The 18,321-nt window shown below is 50.0% G+C and overlaps 1 protein-coding gene across 1 annotated transcript in view; it reads left to right on the forward strand.

The window, feature by feature from the left end:
- The first annotated feature begins 335 nt into the window (after positions 1-335).
- xpo5.2 (exportin 5, gene 2) overlaps positions 336-18,321 on the forward strand; it is a 43,095-nt gene continuing 25,109 nt past the window's right edge. The window contains exons 1-12 of the mRNA XM_031901838.1: positions 336-634; positions 4,660-4,781; positions 6,202-6,274; positions 8,359-8,496; positions 12,243-12,425; positions 14,820-15,005; positions 15,353-15,432; positions 16,480-16,582; positions 16,780-16,863; positions 16,989-17,114; positions 17,233-17,323; positions 18,103-18,231. Of these exons, the coding sequence (XP_031757698.1) occupies positions 515-634; positions 4,660-4,781; positions 6,202-6,274; positions 8,359-8,496; positions 12,243-12,425; positions 14,820-15,005; positions 15,353-15,432; positions 16,480-16,582; positions 16,780-16,863; positions 16,989-17,114; positions 17,233-17,323; positions 18,103-18,231 (1,435 nt within the window). The 5' untranslated portion in view covers positions 336-514. The remainder of the gene's footprint in view (positions 635-4,659; positions 4,782-6,201; positions 6,275-8,358; positions 8,497-12,242; positions 12,426-14,819; positions 15,006-15,352; positions 15,433-16,479; positions 16,583-16,779; positions 16,864-16,988; positions 17,115-17,232; positions 17,324-18,102; positions 18,232-18,321) is intronic.

Raw genomic sequence — 18,321 nt, forward strand, 5'->3', positions numbered from 1 at the left:
GCCCATAGCCTGTACAGAGAGATACCATAAAACTATGGCACATAGGGATTCCCCTGTACTAAGCACAATTCAGCAGGAACAGCCCCCTAAGTTTGTTAGTGATTACAGTCACACAAGGAATGGCACTGCCCAGAGCTGGGGCAATAACTGGGGGGGGGGGGGGGCAGTAGAACAGGCAGGGAGAGCGCTGGGGCTTTGAGTAATTCGGGAGCTTTGGCAGAGAGGGCACTGGGACTTAAAAAAAACTGACGCTGCCAAGGAGTTTGGCCCCAGGGGGCTCCCGTACCCCATCCCTGTCAGTTCGATTTCAGGTGTTTCTGATACCCGCTGAACATCTGTTGCAGCTTCTCTCTCCCTTCCCCTAACTTGTGCCAGTGCGCATGCCCAGTCAGTCCGTCCGTGTGTAGCGCTGTGCCCGCTCCGTGCCTGAGAGGGAAAGTGTGGAGCATGCGCAGTGCGGGCCAGCTGGTTCCCTACAGTGAGAGTAGCGTCCCGGGATACACAGTGTCCGGCAATGGCCGAGCCGGTCCAGCGAGAACGGATGGTTGAAGCCCTGTGCGAGCAGCTGGTTCGGTCCGTCTCTGTCATCATGGAGCCCGAGTCCAGTCAGGAATGTCGGCTGAAAGCGCTCAAGGTACCGGGGCTGGGGGCTCTCAGGGCAATAGGGGGGCGGTTAGGAGCTAAATATATGGGGAACTACAGGGGGGGACGTTACAGGGTGAGCATGGTAATGGGAAAAGGTGGGGTTATATTTGGGGGGTAGTGAGGGTAACTGTATGGGGTATTGTCAGGGTGGCAGTGGGGTTATTAAGGTTTGGGGGTACCGGGGGGTAGTGAGGGTAACTGTATGGGGTATTGTCAGGGTGGCAGTGGGGTTATTAAGGTTTGGGGGTACCGGGGGGTAGTGAGGGTAACTGTATGGGGTATTGTCAGGGTGGCAGTGGGGTTATTAAGGTTTGGGGGTACCGGGGGGTAGTGAGGGTAACTGTATGGGGTATTGTCAGGGTGGCAGTGGGGTTATTAAGGTTTGGGGGTACCGGGGGGTAGTGAGGGTAACTGTATGGGGTATTGTCAGGGTGGCAGTGGGGTATTAAGGTTTGGGGGTACCGGGGGGTAGTGAGGGTAACTGTATGGGGTATTGTCAGGGTGGCAGTGGGGTTATTAAGGTTTGGGGGTACCGGGGGGTAGTGAGGGTAACTGTATGGGGTATTGTCAGGGTGGCAGTGGGGTTATTAAGGTTTGGGGGTACCAGGCGGAGGGATATAGGGGCAGAGAGTAGGGGTGAGAGTAATGTGGGGGTAGAGAGAAATGTAAGTATTGGCACAAGGGTAATATGTGGGGGCACAATGGGGCATTGGGAAAGGGGTATTATGTGGGGGTATGAGGGGTAATATGGAAGCAGAGAGGAAAGGAGACTGATAATTTACAAGGAAAAATAAGGAAACAATGGGCTCAATTTGGGGGGAGACTGTGTGATACTCAGGGGCAGGGGGGTGTTCAATGGGTCACCGGGGCCCTATATTGTACATCAGTGACCCTATGTTATATCAGTGGCCCTATATTGTACATCAGTGACCCTATGTTATATCAGTGGCCCTATATTGTACATCAGTGACCCTAGGTTATATCAGTGGCCCTATATTGTACATCAGTGACCCTATATTGTACATCAGTGACCCTATATTGTATCAGGGGCCCTATATTGTACATCAGGGGCCCTATACTGGTTCAGTGACCCTATATTGTATATCAGGGGCCCTATATTGTACATCAGTGGCCCTATATTGTATCAGGGGCCCTATATTGTACATCAGGGGCCCTATACTGGTTCAGTGACTCTATATTGTATATCAGGGGCCATATTTTGTACATCAGTGACCCTATGTTATATCAGTGGCCCTATATTGTACATCAGTGGCCCTATATTGTACATCAGTGGCCCTATATTGTACATCAGTGGCCCTATATTGTACATCAGGGGCCCTATATTGTACATCAGGGGCCCTATATTGTAAATCAGGGGCCCTATATTGTACATCAGGGGCCCTATATTGTACATCAGTGGCCCTATATTGTACATCAGTGGCCCTATATTGTACATCAGTGGCCCTATATTGTACATCAGTGGCCCTATATTGTACATCAGGGGCCCTATATTGTACATCAGGGGCCCTATATTGTACATCAGGGGCCCTATATTGTACATCAGGGGCCCTATATTGTACATCAGGGGCCCTATATTGTACATCAGGGGCCCTATATTGTACATCAGGGGCCCTATATTGTACATCAGGGGCCCTATATTGTACATCAGTGGCCCTATATTGTACATCAGTGGCCCTATATTGTACATCAGGGGCCCTATATTGTAAATCAGGGGCCCTATATTGTAAATCAGGGGCCCTATATTGTAAATCAGTGGCCCTATATTGTACATCAGGGGCCCTATACTGGTTCAGTGACCCTATATTGTATATCAGGGGCCCTTTATTGTATATCAGCGGCCCTTTATTGTATCAGGGGCCCTATACTGGTTCAGTGACCCTATATTGTATATCAGGGGCCCTTTATTGTATATCAGGGGCCCTTTATTGTATCAGGGGCCCTATACTGGTTCAGTGGCCCTATATTGTATATCAGGGGCCCTTTATTGTATCAGGGGCCCTATACTGGTTCAGTGGCCCTATATTGTATATCAGTGACCCTATATTGTATATCAGGGGCCCTTTATTGTATCAGGGGCCCTATACTGGTTCAGTGACCCTATATTGTATATCAGGGGCCCTTTATTGTATATCAGGGGCCCTTTATTGTATCAGGGGCCCTATACTGGTTCAGTGGCCCTATATTGTATATCAGTGACCCTATATTGTATATCAGGGGCCCTTTATTGTATCAGGGGCCCTATACTGGTTCAGTGACCCTATATTGTATATCAGTGGCCCTATATTGTATATCAGGGGCCCTTTATTGTATCAGGGGCCCTATACTGGTTCAGTGACCCTATATTGTATATCAGCGGCCCTTTATTGTATCAGGGGCCCTATACTGGTTCAGTGGCCCTATATTGTATATCAGTGACCCTATATTGTATATCAGGGGCCCTTTATTGTATCAGGGGCCCTATACTGGTTCAGTGACCCTATATTGTATATCAGTGGCCCTATATTGTATATCAGGGGCCCTTTATTGTATCAGGGGCCCTATACTGGTTCAGTGACCCTATATTGTATATCAGTGGCCCTATATTGTATATCAGGGGCCCTTTATTGTATCAGGGGCCCTATACTGGTTCAGTGACCCTATATTGTATATCAGGGGCCCTTTATTGTATCAGGGGCCCTATACTGGTTCAGTGACCCTATATTGTATATCAGGGGCCCTTTATTGTATCAGGGGCCCTATACTGGTTCAGTGGCCCTATATTGTATATCAGGGGCCCTTTATTATATCAGGGGTCCTATACTGGTTCAGTGACCCTATATTGTATATCAGGGGCCCTTTATTGTATCAGGGGCCCTATACTTGTTCAGTGGCCCTATATTGTATATCAGGGGCCCTTTATTGTATCAGGGGCCCTATACTGGTTCAGTGACCCTATATTGTATATCAGGGGCCCTTTATTGTATCAGGGGCCCTATACTGGTTCAGTGGCCCTATATTGTATATCAGGGGCCCTTTATTGTATCAGGGGTCCTATACTGGTTCAGTGGCCCTATATTGTATATCAGGGGCCCTTTATTGTATCAGGGGTCCTATACTGGTTCAGTGGCCCTATATTGTATATCAGGGGCCCTTTCTCCAGAGGAGGAAACAGCAGCAGTACTGGGGTGCAACCAAGCGGCTGCTCGGAGGGCGGGGGGTGAGGGTCGGCCATTAACCTATGGAGACACAAGAAGAGATGGAGTGAGGGGAGGAGGGCTTTAAAATGAAAATAACGTAAGCAGGGGAGGGGCCTAAACTCTCCTTGATGAGAGGGGGAGGAGTCTGGCAGCAGTGTTTAATACAGACTGTAGGGGGGTAGTTGGGAGTTAGGGGGCAGTTAGTAGCAGGTTACAGTAGTCGGGATGGGATGAGAGCAGGCATGGGAGGCTGAGCTGTTGCCTCTGAGAGAATGGGGCAGATATTGGCCATATTGTGTAAAGTGACAGTTTCAGTATTGTCATAGAGGGAGGGAACGGGCTGTGCTGAAAGGGTTAATGGCCGCCAGTACCGATAGTAAAGGGGGGAGTCGGAGCCATTGCCATTTACTGTATAAACACTGGGCACATTTGCACCTGGCCTGTTACCCATAGCAACCAATCAGATGTTTGTTTTATAGTTCTACTTGCAACTGGCTCACAAAAATCTCATCACTGATTGGTTGCTATGGGTCACTGCCTATGTGCAGATTTGCCCATTGTTTATAAATGAGCCCCAACTTTTTTTATTTTCAAGGGAAGGGTAAAAAGGGGGCGGGGCAAACCTTGCTCCAGAGACAAGTTACAGCCATAGGTGCGTAAGGTCTCCAAGAACTACAGGTATATGGCACACGTATTGTATATAGGAGCCATATTGTCACTGTCGTACGTACGCCATTTTTATTTATTACACAAATGTCTGTCCAAGCAGCCATCCCCCGGTTACTGAGGTTTATTCCTTTCTCTGCTGCCCCCCCAGTTCTGCGAGGAGTTCAAGGAGAGAAGCCCCCTCTGTGTGCCCTGTGGCCTGCAGCTGTCCAACCGGAGCCATTCCCCCTGCGTCCGGCACTTCGGCCTGCACGTCTTGGAGCATGTTATAAAGTAAGCAGCAGTCCTGCCCTGCTTTATGGCTGAGATTCTAGCTATCTGCATAACAGAGCATTCTGTCACAGTGGCACAGATCCTATCTGATCCCCCCCCCCCCCCCCCATTGTAAGCAGCAGTCCTGCCCTGCTTTATGGCTGAGATTCTAGCTATCTGTATAACAGAGCATTCTGTCACAGTGGCACAGATCCTATCTGATCCCCCCCCATTGTAAGCAGCAGTCCTGCCCTGCTTTATGGCTGAGATTCTAGCTATCTGTATAACAGAGCATTCTGTCACAGTGGCACAGATCCTATCTGATCCCCCCCATTGTAAGCAGCAGTCCTGCCCTGCTTTATGGCTGAGATTCTAGCTATCTGTATAACAGAGCATTCTGTCACAGTGGCACAGATCCTATCTGATCCCCCCATTGTAAGCAGCAGTCCTGCCCTGCTTTATGGCTGAGATTCTAGCTATCTGTATAACAGAGCATTCTGTCACAGTGGCACAGATCCTATCTGATCCCCCCATTGTAAGCAGCAGTCCTGCCCTGCTTTATGGCTGAGATTCTAGCTATCTGTATAACAGAGCATTCTGTCACAGTGGCACAGATCCCATCTGATCCCCCCCATTGTAAGCAGCAGTCCTGCCCTGCTTTATGGCTGAGATTCTAGCTATCTGTATAACAGAGCATTCTGTCACAGTGGCACAGATCCTATCTGATCCCCCCATTGTAAGCAGCAGTCCTGCCCTGCTTTATGGCTGAGATTCTAGCTATCTGTATAACAGAGCATTCTGTCACAGTGGCACAGATCCTATCTGATCCCCCCATTGTAAGCAGCAGTCCTGCCCTGCTTTATGGCTGAGATTCTAGCTATCTGTATAACAGAGCATTCTGTCACAGTGGCACAGATCCTATCTGATCCCCCCATTGTAAGCAGCAGTCCTGCCCTGCTTTATGGCTGAGATTCTAGCTATCTGTATAACAGAGCATTCTGTCACAGTGGCACAGATCCTATCTGATCCCCCCATTGTAAGCAGCAGTCCTGCCCTGCTTTATGGCTGAGATTCTAGCTATCTGTATAACAGAGCATTCTGTCACAGTGGCACAGATCCTATCTGATCCCCCCATTGTAAGCAGCAGTCCTGCCCTGCTTTATGGCTGAGATTCTAGCTATCTGTATAACAGAGCATTCTGTCACAGTGGCACAGATCCTATCCCCCCCCCCATTGTAAGCAGCAGTCCTGCCCTGCTTTATGGCTGAGATTCTAGCTATCTGTATAACACAGCATTCTGTCACAGTGGCACAGATCCTATCTGATCCCCCCCATTGTAAGCAGCAGTCCTGCCCTGCTTTATGGCTGAGGTTCTAGTGATTCCCCCTGCGGCCTCTGGGGGGCGTTGTTTCTCACAGTGACTTTGTTGTTCTTCCTTTAGGTTTCGGTGGAACGTCATGCCTTTGGGTGACAGGGTGTTTGTAAAGAACAGAATGATGCTTCTTATTTCTTATGTAAGTGTAAATGTCCGGTGGGCATTTTCAAATCTTGAAAAAAGATGCAGGATATATATATCAACGCATTTTGAACGTCGTCAAGATACTCAGAGCACTGAAATGCGTTGATGACCCTGGCAATGTTTTTTGATGAAGTATAACCTTTCTTTTTTCATATTCTGTCAGTGCTTTTGTCATTTTCTATTTTGAATATAGATTGTCAGCTCTCTGTATAGAATAACCCCAGAAGGTGTATGTCGATATACACTATATATATATATATCTCTTGCATCCTTTTACAACGGGGTGGGTATATATAATATACAGGTTCGTCATTTCCCTATGGAACCAAACTGTAAATTATATCCTTATAAACATTGGTTAGTGATGTCATCAGTTATAATCGGAGCTTAGTGATGTCATTTCTGTCACATGACTCACTGACACTTCTATATTATAATAAATAAAGTACCCCCTGTTGTACAATACAAGGATATTAGAAGTCACTTCGGAATTCCATCAAATGCCTTGTGCTTTTATATAGTCATGGAACTCCTCAGTGACATATAATATCCCTACATGTTACAATAGGGGGCGCTTTATTCACTATATATTATAAGGAACTCCTCGGGGGCTTATAATATCCCTATATGTTACAATAGGGGGCACTTTATTCACTATATAAGGAACTCCTCGGGCGCTTATAATATCCCTATATGTTACAATAGGGGGCACTTTATTCACTATATATTATAAGGAACTCCTCGGGGGCTTATAATATCCCTATATGTTACAATAGGGGGCACTTTATTCACTATATATTATAAGGAACTCCTCGGGGGCTTATAATATCCCTATATGTTACAATAGGGGGTACTTTATTCGCTATATATTATAAGGAACCCCTGGGGAGCTTATAATATCCCTATACGTTACAATAGGGGGTACTTTATTCGCTATATATTATAAGGAACTCCTCGGGGGCTTATAATATTCCTATACGTTACAATAGGGGGCACTTTATTCACTATATATTATAAGGAACCCCTCGGGGGCTTATAATATCCCTATACGTTACAATAGGGGGCACTTTATTCGCTATATATTATAAGGAACCCCTCGGGGGCTTATAATATCCCTATATGTTACAATAGGGGGTACTTTATTCACTATATATTATAAGGAACTCCTCTGTGCCTTATAATATCCCTATATGTTACAATAGGGGGCACTTTATTCACTATATATTATAAGGAACTCCTCGGGGACTTATAATATCCCTATACGTTACAATAGGGGGCACTTTATTCGCTATATATTATAAGGAACCCCTCGGGGGCTTATAATATCCCTATATGTTACAATAGGGGGTACTTTATTCACTATATATTATAAGGAACTCCTCGGGGACTTATAATATCCCTATATGTTACAATAGGGGGCACTTTATTCACTATATATTATAAGGAACTCCTCGGGGACTTATAATATCCCTATATGTTACAATAGGGGGCACTTTATTCACTATATATTATAAGGAACTCCTCGGGGACTTATAATATCCCTATATGTTACAATAGGGGGCACTTTATTCGCTATATATTATAAGGAACCCCTCGGGGGCTTATAATATCCCTATATGTTACAATAGGGGGTACTTTATTCACTATATATTATAAGGAACTCCTCTGTGCCTTATAATATCCCTATATGTTACAATAGGGGGCACTTTATTCACTATATATTATAAGGAACTCCTCGGGGACTTATAATATCCCTATATGTTACAATAGGGGGCACTTTATTCACTATATATTATAAGGAACCCCTCGGGGGCTTATAATATCCCTATATGTTACAATAGGGGGTACTTTATTCACTATATATTATAAGGAACTCCTCTGTGCCTTATAATATCCCTATATGTTACAATAGGGGGCACTTTATTCACTATATATTATAAGGAACTCCTCGGGGACTTATAATATCCCTATATGTTACAATAGGGGGTACTTTATTCACTATATATTATAAGGAACCCCGCCGCTTGTATTATAAACTTGTGCCTCTGAGTAACTGTGTGTGGTGTTGGTGCTGTGCAGGGAATCCACCCCATCCTGGAGGAGAAAGGGCACATTAAGGATGTGATTGCTCGCGTTGTAGTAGAGATCATCAAGAGAGAGTGGCCCTGGAACTGGCTAGGGATGGTCAACGAGCTGGCCTTTACTGCCAATTTTGGGGTAAGGAACTTCCGCACATTAAAACTCAAACTCTTTAATTTTCACAAACAGGAATTTCTCCAGCGGCCATTTTAGGAGCATTGGCGCTCATTCTTGGAATATACTGTACTGTACTAATGGTACCGACGTGTTTATGGGTAAGTCCCCCCTAGGCCCAAACGGTACTAATGGCAGTGACGTGTTTATGGGTCAGTCCCCCCTAGGCCCAAACTGTACTAATGGCACCGACGTGTTTATGGGTCAGTCCCCCCTAGGCCCAAACGGTACTAATGGCAGTGACGTGTTTATGGGTCAGTCCCCCCTAGGCCCAAACTGTACTAATGGCACCGACGTGTTTATGGGTCAGTCCCCCCCTAGGCCCAACTGTTACTAAATGGCACCGACGTGTTTATGGGTCCAGTCCCCCCTAGGCCCAAACGGTACTAATGGCCAGTGATCATGTTTATGGTGTCAGTCTACCCCTGGCCCAAACTGTTACTAATGGTACCGACGTGTTATGGGTCAGTCTTCCCCTAGGCCCAAAACTGTGACTAATGGTAAGTGACGTAGTTTTTATGGGTCAGTCCCCCCTAGGCCCTAACTGTAACTATGGCACCGACGTGTTTAGGGTCAGGTCCCCCCTAGGTCCCAAACTCGTACTATAGGCACCGACGTGTTTTATGGCGTCAGTGTCCCCCCTACGGCCCAAAACTGTACTAATGGGCACCAATCGTGTTTTATGGGTTCAGGTTCCCCCCCCCTAGGCCCAACTGTACTAATGGCAGTGACCGTGTTTATGGGGGTCAGTCCCCCCTAGGCCCCAAAACTGTACTAGGGGACGGTTGGTCAGCCCCCTAGCCCAAACTACTAATGGCACCGACGTGTTTTATGGGTCAGTCCCCCCCTAGGCCCAAAACTGTACTAAATGGCAGTGACGTGTTTATGGGTCAGTCCCCCCTAGGCCCAAAACTGTACTAATGGCAGTGACATGTTTTATGGGTCAGTCCCCCCTAGGCCAAACTGTACTAATGGCAGTGGACGTGTTTATGGGTCAGTCCCCCCTAACGCCCAAACTGTACCAATGGCACCGACGTGTTTATGGGTCAGTCCCCCCTAGGCCCAAACTGTACTAATGGCACCGACGTGTTTATGGGTCAGTCCCCCCTAGGCCCAAAACTGTACTAATGGTACCGACGTGTTTATGGGTCAGTCCCCCTAGGCCCAAACTGTACTAATGGCAGTGACGTGTTTATGGGTCAGTCCCCCCTAGGCCCAAACTGTACTAATGGTACCGACGTGTTTATGGGTCTGGTCCCCCCTAGGCCCAAACTGTACTAATGGCCAGTGACGTGTTTATGGGTCGGTCCCCCCTAGGCCCAAACTGTAACTAATGGCAGTGACGTGTTTATGGGTCGGTCCCCCCTAGGCCCAAACTGTACTAATGGCAGTGACGTGTTTATGGGTCGGTCCCCCCTAGGCCCAAACTGTACTAATGGCACCGACGTGTTTATGGGTCAGTCCCCCTAGGCCCAAACTGTACTAATGGCAGTGACGTGTTTATGGGTCAGTCCCCCCTAGGCCCAAACTGTACTAATGGCAGTGACGTGTTTATGGGTCGGTCCCCCCTAGGCCCAAACTGTACTAATGGCACCGACGTGTTTATGGGTCAGTCCCCCTAGGCCCAAACTGTACTAATGGCAGTGGCGTGTTTATGGGTCAGTCCCCCCTAGGCCCAAACTGTACTAATGGCACCGACGTGTTTATGGGTCAGTCCCCCTAGGCCCAAACTGTACTAATGGCAGTGACGTGTTTATGGGTCAGTCCCCCCTAGGCCCAAACTGTACTAATGGCAGTGACGTGTTTATGGGTCAGTCCCCCTAGGCCCAAACTGTACTAATGGTACCGACGTGTTTATGGGTCGGTCCCCCCTAGGCCCAAACTGTACTAATGGCAGTGACGTGTTTATGGGTCGGTCCCCCCTAGGCCCAAACTGTACTAATGGCAGTGACGTGTTTATGGGTCGGTCCCCCCTAGGCCCAAACTGTACTAATGGCACCGACGTGTTTATGGGTCAGTCCCCCCTAGGCCCAAACTGTACTAATGGCAGTGACGTGTTTATGGGTCAGTCCCCCCTAGGCCCAAACTGTACTAATGGCACCGACGTGTTTATGGGTCGGTCCCCCCTAGGCCCAAACTGTACTAATGGCACCGACGTGTTTATGGGTCGGTCCCCCCTAGGCCCAAACTGTACTAATGGCACCGACGTGTTTATGGGTCGGTCCCCCCTAGGCCCAAACTGTACTAATGGCACCGACGTGTTTATGGGTCGGTCCCCCCTAGGCCCAAACTGTACTAATGGCAGTGACATGTTTATGGGTCAGTCCCCCCTAGGCCCAAACTGTACTAATGGCAGTGACGTGTTTATGGGTCAGTCCCCCCTAGGCCCAAACTGTACTAATGGCACCGACGTGTTTATGGGTCAGTCCCCCCTAGGCCCAAACTGTACTAATGGCACCAACGTGTTTATGGGTCAGTCCCCCCTAGGCCCAAACTGTACTAATGGCAGTGACGTGTTTATGGGTCAGTCCCCCCTAGGCCCAAACTGTACTAATGGCAGTGACGTGTTTATGGGTCAGTCCCCCCTAGGCCCAAACTGTACTAATGGTACCGACGTGTTTATGGGTCAGTCCCCCCTAGGCCCAAACTGTACTAATGGCAGTGGCGTGTTTATGGGTCAGTCCCCCCTAGGCCCAAACTGTACTAATGGCACCGACGTGTTTATGGGTCAGTCCCCCCTAGGCCCAAACTGTACTAATGGCAGTGACGTGTTTATGGGTCAGTCCCCCTAGGCCCAAACTGTACTAATGGCAGTGACGTGTTTATGGGTCAGTCCCCCCTAGGCCCAAACTGTACTAATGGTACCGACGTGTTTATGGGTCGGTCCCCCCTAGGCCCAAACTGTACTAATGGCAGTGACGTGTTTATGGGTCGGTCCCCCCTAGGCCCAAACTGTACTAATGGCAGTGACGTGTTTATGGGTCGGTCCCCCCTAGGCCCAAACTGTACTAATGGCAGTGACGTGTTTATGGGTCGGTCCCCCCTAGGCCCAAACTGTACTAATGGCAGTGACGTGTTTATGGGTCAGTCCCCCCTAGGCCCAAACTGTACTAATGGCACCGACGTGTTTATGGGTCGGTCCCCCCTAGGCCCAAACTGTACTAATGGCACCGACGTGTTTATGGGTCGGTCCCCCCTAGGCCCAAACTGTACTAATGGCACCGACGTGTTTATGGGTCGGTCCCCCCTAGGCCCAAACTGTACTAATGGCACCGACGTGTTTTATGGGTCGGTCCCCCCTAGGCCCAAACTGTACTAATGGCAGTGACGTGTTTATGGGTCAGTCCCCCCCTAGGCCCAAACTGTACTAATGGCACCGACGTGTTTATGGGTCAGTACCCCCTAGGCCCAAACTGTACTAATGGCACCGACGTGTTTATGGGTCGGTCCCCCCTAGGCCCAAACTGTACTAATGGCACCGACGTGTTTATGGGTCAGTCCCCCCTAGGCCCAAACTGTACTAATGGCACCGACGTGTTTATGGGTCGGTCCCCCCTAGGCCCAAACTGTACTAATGGCACCGACGTGTTTATGGGTCGGTCCCCCCTAGGCCCAGACTTCTGCCCATTAGTCCCTTTGGCCCCAGTGAGGGAAGGCCCTGACCCTCTCATGTACTTTGGCTTCGATTTAACTCATTCCTGTCTTGTCAGGATGCACAGATGGAACTGGTGATGTTCATCCTTCTGCGGTTGGCTGAAGACCTTGGGCCATTCGAAACCCGACCCATATGGTGCCTGAAAGAACTTCACAAATCATTGGGAGCGAATATGGGCAAAATATATGATTTCATTCTGATCGTTTTGCAGCGGTGTGAGCAGAATCACCAGAACCTGGTATGGATCTGAAGCCCCCAACTTCTCCCTAATTGGCACAATTTACAGGGTGGGATGGGGGATGCCAGTGGGACGCAGGTCCCTGTAGTGCTGCTGGCTAATAGTGTGTTTGAGCAGACAATCCTAAAAATTCATATAATAAATGCATTTGGTGGCCAAAATTCATTAACTGCATTAACTTCTTATATAGCCATGGGAATTACCCCCCCCCCCCCCCCCCCCCCAGTACTGTCAGTCTGCCTTGCTCCTTCTCTCCCAATTCAACCCCAGTGGCCTAGTTCTATCTTACCATGGCCCACCTGTAGCCTCTGACCCTCTCTCCCTGGCCCACCTGTAGCCTCTGACCCTCTCTTCCTGGCCTACCTGTAGCCTGTGACCCTCTCTTCCTGGCCTACCTGTAGCCTGTGACCCTCTCTCCCTGGCCCACCTGTAGCCTCTGACCCTCTCTCCCTGGCCCACCTGTAGCCTGTGACCCTCTCTCCCTGGCCCACCTGTAGCCTTTGACCCTCTCTCCCTGGCCAACCTGTAACCTCTGACCCTCTCTCCCTGGCCCACCTGTAGCCTGTGACCCTCTCTCCCTGGCCCACCTGTAGCCTGTGACCCTCTCTCCCTGGCTCATCTGTAGCCTCTGACCCTCTCTCCCTGGCCCACCTTTAGCCTGTGACCCTCTCTCCCTGGCCCACCTGTAGCCTCTGACCCTCTCTCCCTGGCTCATCTGTAGCCTCTGACCCTCTCTCCCTGGCCCACCTGTAGCCTGTGACCCTCTCTCCCTGGCCCACCTGTAGCCTCTGACCCTCTCTCCCTGGCCCACCTGTAGCCTCTGACCCTCTCTCCCTGGCCCACCTGTAGCCTCTGACCCTCTCTCCCTGGCCCACCTGTAGCCTCTGACCCTCTCTCCCTGGCCCACCTGTAGCCTCTGACCCTCTCTCCCTGGCCCACCTGTAGCCTCTGACCCTCTCTCCCTGGCCAACCTGTAACCTCTGACCCTCTCTCCCTGGCCCACCTGTAACCTGTGACCCTCTCTCCCTGGCCCACCTGTAGCCTGTGACCCTCTCTCCCTGGCCCACCTGTAACCTGTGACCCTCTCTCCCTGGCCCACCTGTAGCCTGTGACCCTCTCTCCCTGGCCCACCTGTAGCCTGTGACCCTCTCTCACTGGCCCACCTGTAGCCTCTGACCCTCTCTCCCTGGCCCACCTGTAGCCTGTGACCCTCTCTCCCTGGCCCACCTGTAGCCTGTGACTCTCTCTCCCTGGCTCACCTGTGACTCTCTCTCCCTGGCCCACCTGTAACCTGTGACTCTCTCTCCCTGGCCCACCTGTAGCCTGTGACTCTCTCTCCCTGGCCCACCTGTGACTCTCTCTCCCTGGCCCACCTGTAGCCTGTGACTCTCTCTCCCTGGCTCACCTGTGACTCTCTCTCCCTGGCCCACCTGTAACCTGTGACTCTCTCTCCCTGGCCCTCATGTGACCCTCTCTCCCTGGCCCACCTGTAGCCTGTGACTCTCTCTCCCTGGCTCACCTGTGACTCTCTCTCCCTGGCCCACCTGTAACCTGTGACTCTCTCTCCCTGGCCCACCTGTAGCCTGTGACTCTCTCTCCCTGGCCCACCTGTGACTCTCTCTCCCTGGCCCACCTGTAGCCTCTCTCTCCCTGGCCCACCTGTAACCTGTGACTCTCTCTCCCTGGCCCACCTGTAGCCTGTGACTCTCTCTTCGTGGCTCACCTGTGACTCTCTCTCCCTGGCCCACCTGTAACCTGTGACTCTCTCTCCCTGGCCCACCTGTAGCCTCTCTCTCCCTGGCCCACCTGTAACCTGTGACTCTCTCTCCCTGGCCCACCTGTAACCTGTGACTCTCTCTCCCTGGCCCACCTGTGACTCTCTCTCCCTGGCCCACCTGTAGCCTGTGACTCTCTCTCCCTGGCCCATCTGTAGCCTGTGACTCTCTCTCCCTGGCCCACCTGTAGCCTGTGACTCTCTCTCCCTGGCCCACCTGTAGCCTCTGACCCTCTCTCCCTGGCCCACCTGTAGCCTCTGACCCTCTCTCCCTGGCTCACCTGTAGCCTCTGACCCTCTCTCCCTGGCCCACCTGTAGCCTCTGACCCTCTCTCCCTGGCCCACCTGTAGCCTCTGACCCTCTCTCCCTGGCCCACCTGTAGCCTCTGACCCTCTCTCCCTGGCCCACCTGTAGCCTCTGACCCTCTCTCCCTGGCCCACCTGTAGCCTGTGACTCTCTCTCCCTGGCCCACCTGTAGCCTGTGACTCTCTCTCCCTGGCCCACCTGTAGCCTGTGACTCTCTCTCCCTGGCCCACCTGTAGCCTGTGACTCTCTCTCCCCACTTTTCCTCCATTCTCCTCTCCATGCAGCTCCTATAGATGTTGTTTCTGTTTCCCAGACACAGGGCCAGTTCCGCGTGGCTGCAGCTGCTCTCCGCACCCTGGCCGGATATATCAAGTGCCTCCCTACTCGCCTTATAATGGCTGATAACTGCACTCTGCTATGGCTGCTGTGTGTGCTGCTGAATGTTCCTGAGCTACAGATGGAGGCAGCCGAGTGTCTGCTCCTTGCAGTCAACAAGAAGGTGAGATCCCATCCTCATGTAATTACATCATTACAGCCAGCAGGGGGCAAGCATTGTATTAGCCCAAAATCTTGTGTATGTGCCAGAATGGGGGACCTGATGCCCATGCCAACACACTGGCTACACAATTAGATGTTCAGGAGGGAGGGGGGAAAATAAGTGCTGAATGGAAAGCGAAAGTAATTGTCTGCCCCGTTTCTATGCTTTGGGGCGGGGCAGGCAATATATGATTGACAGCTGGGATTTTTAAATGCCTTTTATAATGGTTATAATGGATATTATCCTGTGTTTGGATTGATATATATATTGTTCTATTTGGCTGAACTAAGGATCTGCTTTGCACACAGGGACTGCTGCTGGAGGAACGAGTCCCGCTCCTGATATTATTTAGGGAAGATGCTTTACGATACATCCTGACTGCGGCACAGTGAGTGGCACACACACCCTTCCATAGCCCCGCCTCTTCTAGCTCCTCCCCCTGTATTAATACCCCCTTCCTTCCCTAAATTCAGACCCAGCTTTTTCTATACTGTACCTGTTACCCCCTCTCCTCTGTTCCCACTGCTGTACTGGGATTTAGCTCAGAGTTGCAACACATCCAAGTCTGAGGCAAATCCCGGCACCTTTAGATTCAGATCAGGCATTTACCATAGGGTTCAGCACACCTTGTGTTTGAAACCCCTTTTTCCTTTCAGATTGTACGTTTGATGTGTGCACCCTTCTTTTGTACCGCACAGCAGCATATGTTGGCACTTTATAAATATGGGATAATACGGTAAAGGGTTTTAGATAAGGGTTTCTCAAGATTGTGAGCAGGGTCGGACTGGGCCCAGACCTGACCCTTGCCGGCGCTCCCCCTCCCGAACGCTCCTCCCCTGACACGTCAAATTTATGCGCTCGGGGGAGGACTTCGGGTGGGGGCCCTGCGAGGGGGGTTAAGGGGGCCCCTACGGGAGGGGTGGGATTTGAGGACGCACCCGGCTGAGTGCACCTGCAGGGCCCCTGGGATGGGAGCCCTGGTGGTCCCTTCACAGCCCAGTCCAACCCTGATTGTGAATAGGGATATAGGTAGGCCAATTTACCTGGCATTGCGTCACTGGGACGGGCCTTAAGGTGCCCATACACGTTAAGATCCGCTTGCTTGGCGAGGTGGCCAAGCGAGCGGATCTTCTCCCGATATCCCCACCCACGGGTGGGCAATATCGGGAAAATGTAAGCTAATTCGATCATTTGGCCCTGGGGCCAAACTATCGAATTATAACGGGAGCAATGGGCGCAGTCGGTTTGGGGACTGCATCAAAGAACCTTGTGCTTCCTGTTTCCTGTAAGTGACTAGAAAGATTGGGATCTAATAGTACGTTATACTAAAAATCATTTTCAGTAATGAGACCCTGAATATCTGTACCCCACGCTGTCTGTCTGTTTCTCCCCATCCCCCCCCAGTCTGGGTACTAATGAGCCTTTCCCCACACAGACTGGCAGACAGTGACCCTTTGCAGGAGAGGAACTATGTTATCCTAAAGATGATTGGCCAAATCCTTTGTGACCTGGGCAATCAGCTCTGTGCTCTGACTCAGGTAAGGTTCTTCCTCTAAACTGTGTCCCCTTATCTGCCTCCCTGCCCCAGGTTTACTTACATCTGGTTGCTCTTGTGTAACCCCACACATCAGCCCTAGCAACGACAACTTACCCCCCAACATAGGCTAGTGAGGTCGCTACTCATAGTTACTACCAGTCAATGAATAACTTTACTTTCTACCCACTTTCCTCCCAGGTCACTGCGTTTGAAGTGAAGACCCCAGAGACCTTTGACAGATACCTTGAAGCCCTGCTGAGCCTCACCCGACACCCCAGCCTGGTAAGTGGCTTCCATCGATACCAATTCCCCGGCGGCGCTGACAGTATGGGCCTAAAAGGGAAGTATTTTCTATTTTCCTTATCATTTTGAGCACCCAATAAGACCATCATTATTCACCTCTGCAGTTTCTCACATCATCTGCTTTTGTGATATGGGGGACTCTGTTCAGTCACAGGGTGCTGTCCCACGACCCCCAGCTTACAGCAGCCATACCTGATGTGCTTCGAGCCGCTATGGTCAGCATTGTAAAGGTGAGCCAGATACATGTATTTTAATTCTATAAATGAACATTGCCTACTTTCATGTTTCATTATGATGGCCGTTGCGACTTATATTATTAATAATAATGGATATTTTCCCATGTTATAGGTGGGTTACCCATCAATGGATAACAGTCCCAGCTGTGAATACTCCCGACTGGACTTCGACGATGATACAGAGTTCAATACGTTTTTCCTCTGTGAGTAACTGCTTCTCTGCCCAGGGGAGTGTATTAGGGGTCTAACAGGAAGGTTCTATAGTCTCTTCCATATTGGCGAGGGTATGGTTAGTTTAGGGGAGTGGTAACCAATGACAGTACTGGCTTTATTACTTGGGGTGTGGGGTTATTTAGTGCCTTACTTAGATGTTCAAAGGGCAACCAGAACAGGGAAATTAATGTAGAGAAAAATCCACCCCCTTTTCCAGATTCGATCTACTTGAAACCCCACCCACTGCTATAAAACATATAATGCAACATAAATGGCAACGACATTCTCTGTTTTTCTCCCAGATCTCCTCTATTCTCTCACCAAAGGCAGTGACACATTGGCTGATTTCAGGCATTTGCCTTCCTTATTTTTAGTAACCCAAGAAGGAAGGGGGCAGAAAATAAATATTTTGCCCCGCTAATGCCTGTGGTGGTTGACTGTCTGCCTTTGCCTTTAACTGTTCAAGTTCAAACTGTGCTTGTCTCTCTCTTCCTATCCCTAACATTCACCTTCTGCTCTTCTCCCTGTCCTTTACCCGACAGCAGCCCCTCTCAGCCCCAGCCATGGTGCAATAATATTTTGCCCTTTTTCATTACCCTGCAGAGTGCTGGCCTGTAGTGCTCGCAAGAACCCTGCTCAGTACTGATTGGTGGAGTTGACCGGTGAATCGTTAGGGCAGTGGCACACAAGGATATTTGGGAAAATCCATAGTACTGGGCACTGGGGGGTGATTGCAGTACATTAAACCTTTGGCTTTGTCTTTACTCAGCGTTTCGCAAACAGATGGGGATTGTGGTGAGATCCCTGTGTCGTCTGGACACAAGAACAGTATTGCACGTGGCTACAGAGTGGATGCGCCACCAGCTGTCTGCTCCGCTGGATCCGGGACCACATAATGGTACCTTCCGCATAAACTGTTTCCTCTTACATTTTATGTCCCAGAGTCCTTTGCTCTTGTGCTGCCTGCAGTACCGATCAGCAGAACAAT

Source organism: Xenopus tropicalis, chromosome 5 (genome assembly GCF_000004195.4).
Source record: "Xenopus tropicalis strain Nigerian chromosome 5, UCB_Xtro_10.0, whole genome shotgun sequence".
Lineage (NCBI taxonomy): Eukaryota > Metazoa > Chordata > Amphibia > Anura > Pipidae > Xenopus > Xenopus tropicalis.